The sequence below is a fragment of the Helianthus annuus genome, chromosome 9 (assembly GCF_002127325.2).
Source record: "Helianthus annuus cultivar XRQ/B chromosome 9, HanXRQr2.0-SUNRISE, whole genome shotgun sequence".
NCBI lineage: Eukaryota > Viridiplantae > Streptophyta > Magnoliopsida > Asterales > Asteraceae > Helianthus > Helianthus annuus.
The window spans coordinates 166,231,025-166,244,004 of record NC_035441.2 but is presented as its reverse complement, the minus strand read 5'-3'; the positions used below and the strand labels follow the sequence as shown (position 1 = coordinate 166,244,004).

General features: G+C 34.9%; 2 protein-coding genes across 2 annotated transcripts; both read left to right on the top strand.

The window, feature by feature from the left end:
• Positions 1-1,880: 1,880 nt before the first annotated feature.
• Positions 1,881-5,337, top strand: LOC110879426 (ABSCISIC ACID-INSENSITIVE 5-like protein 5). Its single transcript, XM_022127884.2, has 5 exons — positions 1,881-2,072; positions 2,674-3,698; positions 4,254-4,325; positions 4,432-4,461; positions 4,945-5,337. The coding sequence occupies exons 2-5, from the start codon at positions 2,703-2,705 to the stop codon at positions 5,017-5,019; spliced, it is 1,173 nt and encodes a 390-aa protein (XP_021983576.1). The 5' UTR covers positions 1,881-2,072; positions 2,674-2,702; the 3' UTR covers positions 5,020-5,337.
• Positions 5,338-8,803: 3,466 nt separating this feature from the next.
• On the top strand, positions 8,804-12,399 carry LOC110876689 (protein FAR1-RELATED SEQUENCE 5-like). The gene is made up of 6 exons (XM_035977112.1): positions 8,804-9,002; positions 9,173-9,253; positions 9,838-10,639; positions 10,718-10,976; positions 11,062-11,631; positions 11,731-12,399. The coding sequence occupies exons 1-6, from the start codon at positions 8,804-8,806 to the stop codon at positions 12,397-12,399; spliced, it is 2,580 nt and encodes an 859-aa protein (XP_035833005.1).
• Positions 12,400-12,980: the final 581 nt, after the last annotated feature.

Here is a 12,980-nt window from a genome sequence, read left to right as displayed (position 1 = left end):
ATAACTCATCGAATTTCATTCTTGAATAGGAAACTATTCATTTTAAATACAACTTATGCCATTACACTGTAAGGTCATGAGGTGTACTCTAACATTTAGAGTGTTAACAATGACATACTATGTTTTTTTTTTTTTTTAAAAAAAAAAAGCAAACTTCACTTTTATTCATCACCAAATCATCACCAGAGACTGCACAAGAGCAAGATACAGCAAGGCACTAAACCCAACCCTTATACATGTTCACCCAATACATTCCTCACTGAATTCAAAACAGAATCAAAATACATCAAAATTCAGCCATTTGTTCCACTCCACTGCATAGTTTTTCGCCTTACTGTTAATCCATAGAAAAGTCGAGTTCTGCACGTCCCCAACTATCTTTCCGATAGATACTCGTTTGCCTTTGAAAATTATGTCATTTCGAGCCTTCCAAATCATCCAACATGTCGTTAGTATGATAGCATGCAGCAGCCCTTTAATCTTTGCCAAGACTGTAAGAGTTTTTTGGAATTCGAGCAAGTCTTTCATCGTGAATGCAAAAATTGGTGGGATTTTGCACCATCCGTCGATACCTTGCCACACTTTCGCTGCAACGATGCAAGACACGAATAAGTGATCCGCATCCTCATCATATTCCCCACAGAACTTGTACTCCGCGGAACCTCTTAGTATACCCCTTATTAATTTTATTGAGGTTATTAATTTATCGAGTATTAATTTATAGAGGTTTTAGTGTATTTTGAAAAAGTAACTAAAAGTGATATTAAATATCAATCTCTATGTCCAATAATATTCAGTGATGTTCTAAAAACTTGTATATACTTCTATGGTTGTTTCTAGTAGGGAAGTTGTAACAATAATTTTAGGCCTAAGCATGAACTATATTTTGAAACACAACAAATCAAACTTGATAGGTTAGGTGGGTGTGTGAGATCCATTGGTTTTGCCGGTTTATCTGTTTAAAGCGTTGTTTCTTTTTTTCTTTCCAATTCATTAGTTTGTATAAATAAAATAAATAATAAAAATGATTATAATACATAACTAATAATTCTAAGAAAACATAAATAATCAAAGTCAAAGATGAAAGTTTCATTTACATCACCATTTGCAAGTTTTAGTTTGGAAAGAATAGGTAAACTGTTAAACCATCAAAACTGAACTGTTTGAATATCAAACCAAATCACTTACTTCGATTTGAATCTTCAAACAACTTCAAAGATTACAAACACCCTAATTAAGTTTTTTTTTTTATTTTTTTATTTTTTTTTTTATTTTTTTTTATCAAACCGAATCACTTACTTCAATGTATGCTCTTATAAAAGTAGTTTGTTGAGCTTGGGGTTTTAATGGAAGCAACTTTTTAATCTTCTAAGATAGAGATAAGATTTATCATTATCTCATTCTTTGTGAATGCTTTTATAAAAATAGTTTGTTGAGCTTGAAGTCTTAATGAAAATAACTTTTTAATCATCTAAGACATAGATATGATTTAATGATTTATCATTATCTTATCCTTCTTGTACTCTCCTCTAAATATATGTATATATAATTTATGTTTTCATAATACTTGTAAAGCCTGAATATTTATATTTTCTATTAATTAATTAACTTGCATAATATTGACGAGCATGTTACCATTAACACTTTCATATTAAGTCACAAGAAAGTCCATCCCACTCCACGACAAAAATCATGTGTCACAAACCCACCAATTCATCCACGTACACGTGGACGGCTAAGATGATTCCACTTGACGAGCTCTAGTAGGTTCTTCTCCCAATCAACCGTCCACGTCTCTCACATTGCGGGACCCACATATTATCACCCAACAATAAAAAACCCACTGTCGTAAACATATCTACCAATCACACCCCCAACTTCCAAAAATATCATTTCACTCCCTTATAAAAATACACCTTCACACTCCCCTGTTCTTCTCATGGACCCCTTTCATTCTTCTACAACTACAGTTGCCACTTCATGATTATATAATTTAATCAACTGATTGTTTGATTAAGTTAACGCATTTCAGGAAGCTTTATTTTATTTTATTCAGTTATCAATCAATTCAGGTAACTTATTTTTCATCTTTTTGCCTAATTTTGGTTTATTGATTTAAATTAACATGATGATTGCGATCATTTCTGTTCTATGTTAGTAATTGAGTCTTGTTTCATGAAGATTTCATCTGGGTTTTGTTAATTTTGCTAGTTATCAGATGAAATTCACCAATTGAAAAACAGAGCAAATTCATATTTTATCGAAGATGTATGTTCTTATTTAATAATTGAGTTTGTTTTGATGATTTTGATGTGTGTAATAACTGAAAATAATGACGAATGCTGTGAATGAATTATTTAGGTATTTTATTGATGTGAATTTAGCTGTGTTTGATGAAATTTACCGAAAAAAACAGAGTAATTTCATATTTTAATGAAGCTCTGTGTTCTTATTCGACAATTTAAGTTTGTTGATGATTTTGATGTGTGTTCTTAAATTGATATGAATTATTGAATTTAATTATATTCGATAATTTGAATTTGCAACGGATTTTTTTAGTAAGAAAACTTGGATGAATTTAAGTGTGTGATAAGTGATGACTAATAATTCATAACTGATAAACATGGTGAAATTAACGAAACTAATATGAATTTGTTTGTGTTTGTATATTAGGAAAGTAGTTAAGGTTACAATAATCAGTTATGAATTACAAGGGCTTCGGAAATCAGCCAACGGGCAGCGGGCGGCCACCGGGGAACTTCCCGTTGACCCGTCAAGGATCAATCTACTCGTTGACTTTTGATGAGCTGCAAAACACCATGGGTAGTATCGGTAAAGATTTTGGGTCGATGAACATGGATGAGTTACTAAAAAACATATGGAATGCAGAAGAAATGCAAACGATGGGAAATTCAAATAACACCGGTACCGGTGTTACCGGTATCGGTGGGACCGGGGCACCCGGAACAAGTTTACAGAGACAAGGGTCGTTGACTTTGCCAAGAACATTGAGTCAAAAGACAGTAGATGAAGTATGGAAAGATTTGTCAAAGGAGTATAATAGCGGTTTCGGTCAACCGGATTTCCCCCAAAGGCAGCAGACTTTAGGGGAAATGACACTTGAGGAGTTTTTGGTTAAAGCTGGGGTAGTTAGAGATGAGCCCGGGTTCGGCGGGCTCGGGTTCCAACACGGGGCAGGTCAGGTTCAGAATGTTGCAGTTGAAGACAGTGGGGGTAATCAGATTTCATTCCAGTCTGGGAATTTACCGTTAAGTGGGAATGGCGTTAGAACAGCACAAGCTCAACCACCACCGCTGTATCCGAAGCAGACTAATTTGCCTTATGGGGGTGGGCCTCCGATGGCTTTACCGACGGGTAATCAGTCTGTGATCAGGAATGGGGTTGTGGGGATTTCGGATTCGGTTATGAATGGTGGTGGGTTAGGTGGGATGGGGATGATGGGTGGGTTGGGTGGGGCTGGGGGGGTTACGGTTGCTGCAGGGTCTCCAGCGGTTTCGTCGGATGGGTTAGGGAAGAGTAATGGTGGTGATACGTCGTCTGTATCGCCTGTGCCTTATGTTTTTAATGGAGTTTTTAGGGGGAGGAAGAATGGGGCTATTGAGAAAGTTGTGGAGAGGAGGCAGAGGCGGATGATTAAGAACCGAGAGTCTGCGGCTAGATCACGCGCTCGGAAACAGGTTGGTATGCTTAACATTGATGGTTTTAGATTTATTGGTTTTAGTTGTTTTTTAGCACTTCAAACTGTTGTGTTTATTGTTGAATTTACTTGGTTACACATTACATTATAGAATAGTAACATACACTCATAAAGTTAACTGTTTTTTATGTATAATTTCAAAACACATATCCAAACAATACTTAAATTCTCTAAACATCTATGAATTTGACACCTCAAACGGCTTCATGAAAGAACGGTTATCTTATGCGACAGACATGTAATTTGATAGGGATAAGCCTCTTCATGATAAGAGATTATGAAGTTTCACATCCTAAGAAGTTATAAGGATGTTACTTCACTTTCAGGTAACATAATACATGTTTTTAAGGAACATAATCAGTTGGGATCTCAACATTCTCGAATTAATTAGAGCACACACTACTAAGCCGGACCATGTTCCACAACTTATGGAACATGTTACATATGTATCATGTATGCAAGTTCTTTTAGTCATATAATCAATGTATTTCTTCATATGAAATGCTTCATGTATTTTATTACCTTGTGTTTGTAGGCCTATACTATGGAACTGGAAGCCGAAGTCTCGGAACTGAAACAGAAGAATCAAGAACTGAAACGGAAACAGGTGAAAGCATACCTGATTGTATGAATTATTATTTTCTCACAGTTTTTATTTTATTTTATTTTTTTATGATTAAAGACTTTGGATTTATATACCTCCAATCTTGCAGGAAGAGATGTTGAAGATGCAGAAGAATCAGGTAAAAAAACTAGTAACTAAAAAATGAAAAGTGTCTGGTTTTATGATTACCCATTATTCTTTTGATTGAAATCCACAGGCTTTTTGATGTTTCAGGAATACCCTTTTATTTTCCTGACTTAAAGATTAAAGTTATTTATTTATTTACTTTTTTTACTAGATAGAGCGAAAGTAAATAAACAGAGAATCCCAAAGGAAGAAAAATAATATCTTTTATTTATTTATTTATTTATTTTTAACTAGATAATCCCAAAGGAAGAAAAATAATATCTTTTTATTGAATACTAAGATCATTACTTAGACTTCCATTTAGTTGGGTTATATTTTACCCATGTCTATCTGGTCCAAGTATGAGTCAGCTAACTCTTATATTGTCTCCATATCACTAGATGCGGTAGTCATCTAATGATCCAGAGCCAATTGCGTGTAATAATCCAGGACTTCTAAAATGAAATTTTGACTTTTTTTTCTTTGTTAATCACAGATTATGGAGATGATGAATATGAAACCTGGAGCAAAACGAAACCGTCTGAAAAAGACGATTTCAGGTCCATGGTAAAGGTGGTATATAGTGTTGGTATGTGAATCGGATCGTACATTGGCGTATGTAAATATGTGTTAGGAACGATGGGTTCATGCATACATGTTTATGTAAGTTACATGTCAGGTTATTTATACATACTCCTTCGGTACCTGGAGATACATGACGGAGAGAAAGTAGGTGTGAGAATGAGTGCATCAGGTACAAATTATCATAGGACCTTGAGGGTGTGTAAGCTATTTGTTTTGTAGGATGATAGATTTTTGTTCCGTAAGTAAAGGTTTCTTGTTTTTGGATGCTAAATATACGTAGGAAGACTTTATGGTTTACAGATAATTTATGTTGTGTTAGTTAAGAGCAATGTTGTAGAAGGCGCTAGTCGGGCGGTGAGGTACAGCCTAGGGATTAATCGGAATGGGATTTTTATATGTATTTTTTCAAAATTTTATATATATATACCCAATAATATAAAAATAGTACTTCAAAATTCACATAAATACTTCAAGTTTCAGATAGTATGGTTCGATTTTGACCGATTTTGACCAATTTTGACCGCCTAGGACCGCCTAGAACCGCCTAGGACCGATTTGACCGACTAATATTGTCCGATTAATCCGATTTTTGACCGCCTAGGACCGATTTTGACCGCCTAGGACTGATTTTGACCGATTTTTGACCATGACCGATTAATTGACCGCCTAGCTCAAAATTAGGCAGTAGATGACCGCCTAGCGCCTAGGCGCCGATTAATCGGCCGCCTAGACCGATTTCTGCAACCATGGTTAAGAGTGAATGATGCATGATATCTTTTTTTCGAACGCTCAACGAAATAAAACTCGGCTATTCGGGGTAACCCGATGTTAGCTAGAGCGTTGTCTGTAATGGCAAAAGGCGACCCAACGTGCGTGACCACAATTGTATGTGCACTAAAAATAATAACAAATCAAACTTTAAAAGTGGATGACCTACTATAATTGGTTAGACGTATCATAACATACACTTTAAATAAAACACATTAGTTATGACAATAATGAATCAAGTCATGAGAAATATACACACTGTTAGCACTTAGCATTGAGTTAGACATGGTGTTAGTAATTAATTGGGCATCTGATATGTTAAAAACCTAAGGTATATTAAATTAAAATATTAAACATTAGTTATGAGAATAGTGAATGTTGATGTGTGTTTTGAAATCACTACGAACGCGTTGGGAACGAAACTGCTTATAAGAATAAAAAGAAAACGTTGAAAAAAACAACAAAAAGATAACCGAAAGAAAATCAACAAAAAAAAGTTGTATGGTAACGATGTTACTCGTATGAAACCCGTGGTCAGAAATGAGCAAATGGTACTGGGTACCAGCACCGAATTTCCCGAACTGAAAGATCGTAAGTACCATTTCGGTATCAGTTGGCACTGAGCTCATCCCTACCCATGAAACTAAAAAAAAAAAAATCATTAAAAGTTGAAGTAAATATACAAAAAAGTTGTACGATATCGTTGTTGTTCGTACGGTACCCGTGATCAGGTATGAGCAAATGGTACTGGGTAGCAGTAACGAATTTTCCGAACTAAAAGATTTTCAATATCAATTCGGTACTGACTTTTGGCGTTTTCTGTACCAGACTGGCGCCGGTTTTTATCTTCATGTACCCATATCGAGCAGGAGCATACCGGTATTTTCGATACCAGTACCGGTTAAGACCAAACTTATCCCAACCCATGATAAAAAAATAATAATTAAAGTTAAGAAAAATATGAAAATTTATTTATTTAACTTAAAAGTAATGAAAATAATATTATTATAAAATAAAAGTTTAAAAAAACTCTATATATTATTATAATATTAAAATTACTATTCATTAGCTTATATATATATAGGAGAAGGTTCAAATGAAAACCACTACTTATTGTGAAAACTCGAAAACTAATTAAAAAGCCAAAAAAAACATACCAATTTTCTTTTTTTTTTTTGCAATCTAATTTTCGCAGGTTTTATATATAAAAAAATTTTTCAAAAAAAAAAAAAAAAAATTTGGTAGTACACATGTGTAATAATTTTTTTTTTTTGAAATTTTTTTTATATATAAAAGCCTGCGATTTTTATAAAGAAATTGAAAAAAAAAATTGTGTGTTTTTAGGCTTTTTTTAGTTAGTTTTTGAGTTTTCACAATAAAAGTGGTTTTCATTTGAACCATCCTCTCTCTCTCTCTCTCTCTCTCTCTATATATATATATATATATATATATATATATATATATATAGGGTAGGGATATGGTAAAAAGTGTCCAAAGTGTAAGAAGTGTAAGAAGTGTTTTAAGCCATTGGATCTTTGATCTAATGGTTGAGATCAATAGGGTATTAAAGTGTAAATTGTGTTTTAATTAGAAGGGGCTTTTGTAAAATTGAAGGGCAATAGTGACTTTTCCAACATTTCAAATATGGTAACCGTTTCAAAACCACCCATCAAACTCCTAAAGATCAGCGAATTATATGTAACCGCCATCAATCTCCAAAAAAAAAATCAGCGAATTTCTTCATACTTTAAAACATTCCCAGATTTTTAAAACGTAATCGCAGATTCAAGTCATGGTGTTTTATCTGGAGACATTGTTGATGGCGTGGTGTTTTATCTGGAGACATTGTTCATGGCGTAGTGTTTTATAAATACAAAACATTCCCAGATTCAAGTCATGGTGTTTTATCAGGAGACCTTGTTCATAGTGTGGTGTTTTAAACATCTATGATTCAAGTCATGGTGTTTTATCAGGAGACATTATTCATGGCGTGGTGTTTTATCTGGAGACATTGTTCATAGCGTGGTGTTTTATCTGGAGACATTGTTCATGGTGTGGTGTTTTATCTGGAGACATTATTCATGCCGTGGTGTTTTATCTGGAGACATTGTTCATGGCGTGGTGTTTTGTCTCCAGATGTTTAAAACACTATGCCATGAACAATGTCACCAGATAAAACACCACGCCATGATTCAAGTCATGGTGTCTTTTCTGGAATCCCCAGCAACCTTCTATGAATATAACACCATACAACTTAATAGAACACCAGAATAAAACACTATGATATACATTAACCTGCATCGCTGGACTCCCTAAATATATTTTGTTCAAATCGGAGAAGATGATCTGAATCGGAGTTCGGAGAAGACGATGACGGAAGGTTAACAAGATGACGTGAACTGTGATCAATCCCTAAACATTCTCATCGTCAGTTTTTTTTTTCAGTTATATTGTAAATCAATTAAATGACAAAAAAATACAATTACTAATCTACCCTTTTGAATTAATTAAGAGGAGGGACACTTGTCATTCCAAGATTATTTCTTACACTTCTTACAAAAGACTCACTTTTTACAGGATCCTCTACCTATATATATATATATATATATATATATATATATATATATATATATAGGCTAATTATAATGAGAAAACTCAGTCCAGTTGACTAAACCCTGAAAACTCTAATATGTGGCCAGGATTGATCCACGTTTAAACTATTATTTGATGAATGAGGGGCATGATAGTAATTTTGCATGTCTCACTTTTGAAATGTATAGATGGCGATGGTGATGTCTGCCACACGCAGACTTCTTTCATTTGTATCATACCCACCTTTTCATCTTGTCATGCTTTTAATAAATGCATGTACTTGGAGGAGACTTTCTTCTTCTCTATTTTCTTAATATCACAACTTTCTTCATCTCTCTTTTCTTCTCATCAGTTTCTTTCTCTTCATTTACTCACCATTTACTCATCATTGATGAGAACTTGCATTTAACATGGCTGATTTGAACAACCAACAACATCTAACTGTTGCCGGCGGTACGGAGGTAGCCAACCTCAATGATGATCCCGGTTCACCATTAAATGTTGTCCCACATAATCTTTCACTTCATTTTGCATTTAATGAAGATGAAGATGCTTTGGTTGAGGGTAGAGTTTCTCCAGATCCTGAACCTATTTCTTCAGCGATTACACGTGAGTGATTTTTTTTTCTGTTTCATTAGATGTACAGCTTTAAATGCTTGTGTAGATATTCGTTCGATTCATGTTGGTTCCTTTTTTTTTCTGTTGTGTAAAATAAGGATTTATTTTTGTTTAGTTGTACATTGGATTCTTGTTGCTTAACTTTTTTTTTTTATGTGTAGCCTCAAATCTGAATCAAAATGGACTAGATGATGATGAAGATGGTGTTCAAGATTGTACTTTTACTCAGTTGTTATCAACAGGTCATTGTTTTTATCTATAGTTTAATTGTTGTTTGTAGTTTATTATTATTATTATTATTATTATTATTATTGTTATTATTGTTATTATTATTATTATTATTATTAAGCAGATGATGTTTTGGGTAGTTTGGTTGAAAATGTGGTATTTTTTTTTCCAAGGCAAAAAACAAGTGTAACCATTTTTTTTAAGAAACAAGCTTTTAGAAAACATGTCGTTAGACTTGTATTAAGTTTTTATATGTTTTTGGAAACCAAGGTATTGAACTTGGTACTATGATTAGGTTATATATGATAGTATGTATTGAAAAGGTGACACTATGGCATACCATAATAATAATTTAGCAAGTATACGTTAACAAAGTATGACATATGGTCACCATTAAAAAAATGCAATAGCATCTACACTTTTTGGCGTCATCAATAAAATGTACTTCCACGTTTTATTTGAATTTTTTTTTGGAAAAGGTGTTAATGTTGTATTTTTGGAAACTATAGTATCAGTTTGTTATGTTTTCATGTTACAAGTAAATTTGTGTTTTAACCTATACGTGCTATGATTTATTTAATCAATACACTTTTTCTAGGTGTTCATGCGGACGAGGAATTTTATGTTCACCACACACCCAATGGGACTAGAATGTGGTGTCCTAATGTTCCTATTGTTTTAAAGCCTGTTGTTGGTTCTGTTTATGAAACGTGGAAGGATGTGTTCAGTATGTACAAGGATTATGCTGTGTATTCTGGGTTTTCTATTCGTAAGGGGCAAACCAAGAGATGGAAGGGGGTTGTCACTCACCAGTACATAAGGTGTACTAAATATTCAAAACCACAGATTAAGCGTAAAACTGATACTTTGGAGCATTCAAGCTTGACTATTAGGCAAAGTAATTTCACAGTGACAGATTGCAAGGCTAGTATACTGGTTAAGTTTTGTGAGGGCAGTTCTACGTGCACAGTGGTAGGGTTCAATGAGCACCATAATCATCCGTTTGTTGAGCGTTTCAATCGTGACCTAAGTAGGACTTCAAGGAAACTACCATTTGCATCCAAACAGTTTATCCATAACATGAGTTTGAACAGAATTGGTCCGATTGTTTCTCACAGAGTTTTAGTGTCCCTGATGGGTGGACATCACAATGTACGTGGCACGCCAACTGATTTTAAGAACTGGAGCCAGTCGGTTAGGCTTTATATTGGCGATCGTGATGCGCAACTTGTTATAGATCGTCTCAAAGAAAGATCCGAGAGCTTACCAGACTTTTACTATGAGTTTGTTGTTGAGAAAGGGCAATTGAGATCGATTTTTTGGGCAGACGAAATTTCCAAGATAAACTACGAGGTGTTTGGGGATGTGTTAGCTTTTGATGCGACTTATCACACTAACAAGTAAGGTTTTTGATAGTTGCACTTTTTTTCCCTTTAACATACTATTTAACTTTTGTTTTTGTTTTCTTTGTCGCACAGGTACAACATGATTTTTGTTCCCTTCACAGGCGTTGATAATCATAAACAATGTGTGACATTCGGTGCTGGCTTGTTATTCAACGAAACCACTGAGTCTTACAAGTGGTTACTTGAATCATTTCTCAAGGCACACAAGAAGCAACCAAAGCTAGTTCTGACGGACCAGGATCCTTCAATGAAAGCTGCCATTTCAGAGGTTTTCACAGACTCTCGGCACCGCCTTTGCATGTGGCATATTATGAAGAAACTTCCCACCAAGGTTTTTATTAATTTATGAATCTATTTTTGAGAAGTTTGTTTTTGTTTCAATTATTTTAACAGTTTTTGTGTTTTCATTTGTATAGATTGCTGGAGACTTGTTACAAAACTCTGAGCTAAGAGCATTGATGCATCGTTTGGTGTGGAGTATTCACATGAAGCCATCTACATTTGAGACGCGGTGGCAACTTTTGATGGAGGAATATGGGTTACAAGATCACGACTGGTTGAAGGACATGTACTCAATTAGGGACCAATGGGTACCTGCCTACTTCCGTGACATCCCAATGTGTTGTTTGATGAAGACTACATCAAGATGTGAAAGCTCTAACTCAAGCTTCAAGGTCAACTCTTCTAGTGCTAACACACTAGTTCAGTTCATGCTATGTTACGAGACTAGGATAGACAATCAGCGTTACAGGCAACGCGTTGCAGAGTTTAAAACTTCATCTAGTGTATTCATGGACAGTACTGACCTAGCTATTGAGAAGCATGCCTTTGAGTTGTATACACATGCAATTTCTACGGAAGTAAGAAAAGAGATATACAAGGGGAAGCTGTTTTGTTACATTGTAAACACGGAGGATTGTGAGGAAGGTTGTGTTTACTATGTGAATCAATTGGACAAACGTAACAATGCAACCAACACATTTACGGTAATTTTGATGTATCTTTATAGTTGCATTTTTTGTTTTAAGTTATTCATTATGCTTTTTTTCATAGAAGCTTAATTATGTGTTTTGGTGTGTTTATAGGTTATACTTGAGTTGAGTAACCAGTCGGTTTCCTGTTCATGCAACAACTTCATCCGTATTGGATATTTGTGTAGGCACATTTTTTGTGTTTACCGGGTAAACAATATTGAAAGAATCCCGGCCCAGTATGTTGTTAAGCGTTGGTCTAGGGACGTGCTTCCTAAAAGTTTATTTTCTATTGAGAGTCGATATGGCGTTGACACTCGTCCACAAGCTGCTGCTAGAAGTCAGATCCTTGAGATCGTAACTGAATGTGTGGACGCATTAAGAAGCGATGTTGGAGGACTTTCCTCGTTCGCTGAGCAGATAAAGGAACTGAAATGCAAGTTACTAAATGGAGGACCAGTCGATGACGGAGCCAACAATGATAACTATGCTGCTGTTGAAGAATTGCTTGGTGTTTCTTTAGATGGGGACGTAACTCTCGACAACCCAGACGGGATCAGGAACAAAGGACGCGGCAAACGCCGGCGATTGTCTAGAGCACCTCAGGATGGAACGAGCAACTCTGCTGTCAAACCTCCCAAAACACCCAGGCTTTGCCGAACCTGTATGAAGTACGTGACTGGGCATGATTCAAGAAATTGCAAGAAAAAGAAGAAGAAGAATAAATCGGGTAACGAGGACGAGGACGAAGACTCAAGCTCTGCGAGCCAGGAGTCCACTTGATTTGGTATTTTTATGTTGATGTGTGTGATGTGCGTGTTTTGAAAACTTTTATGACGCCAGCTTTTTGGTCTCCATTTTAGTGGAGCGCAAGTAAACTTTGATCAACCCTTTTGGACATGCACATGTTTGCATGTGTAGATTATATGAAAGTCGATGCACATGCATATGTTTGCATGTTAGGATGTATGTGGTTTTGGTATGTCGTATGTTTTTAAGTTTAATGAATATGTTTTAACTGATCAGTTGCATTATGAAATGATATCCCTAATGTTTTGTGTTAGAAGTAAACGTTGCATTGTTTGTTGAGATTAAGAAATGGGTGGTACTTAGCTGGATTTATCTTTTGTTAGTATGCTAATGATATTTTCGTTAGTATGTACCTGTTAATGCTATGTATTTTTTAGGTTTTTTTTTTTTTTAATGTGTTACATTTTTTTCACCATTAGTATTTTTGTAGATTCTTTGCTGTGTTTGAATCTGAGATTTTTCAATCTTATGGATTTTTTGTTTTTTTTATACCATGTTACATATTTTTGTCGTTACATCCATTTTATGTATATAATTAGCTAGAAAAGGTCCCT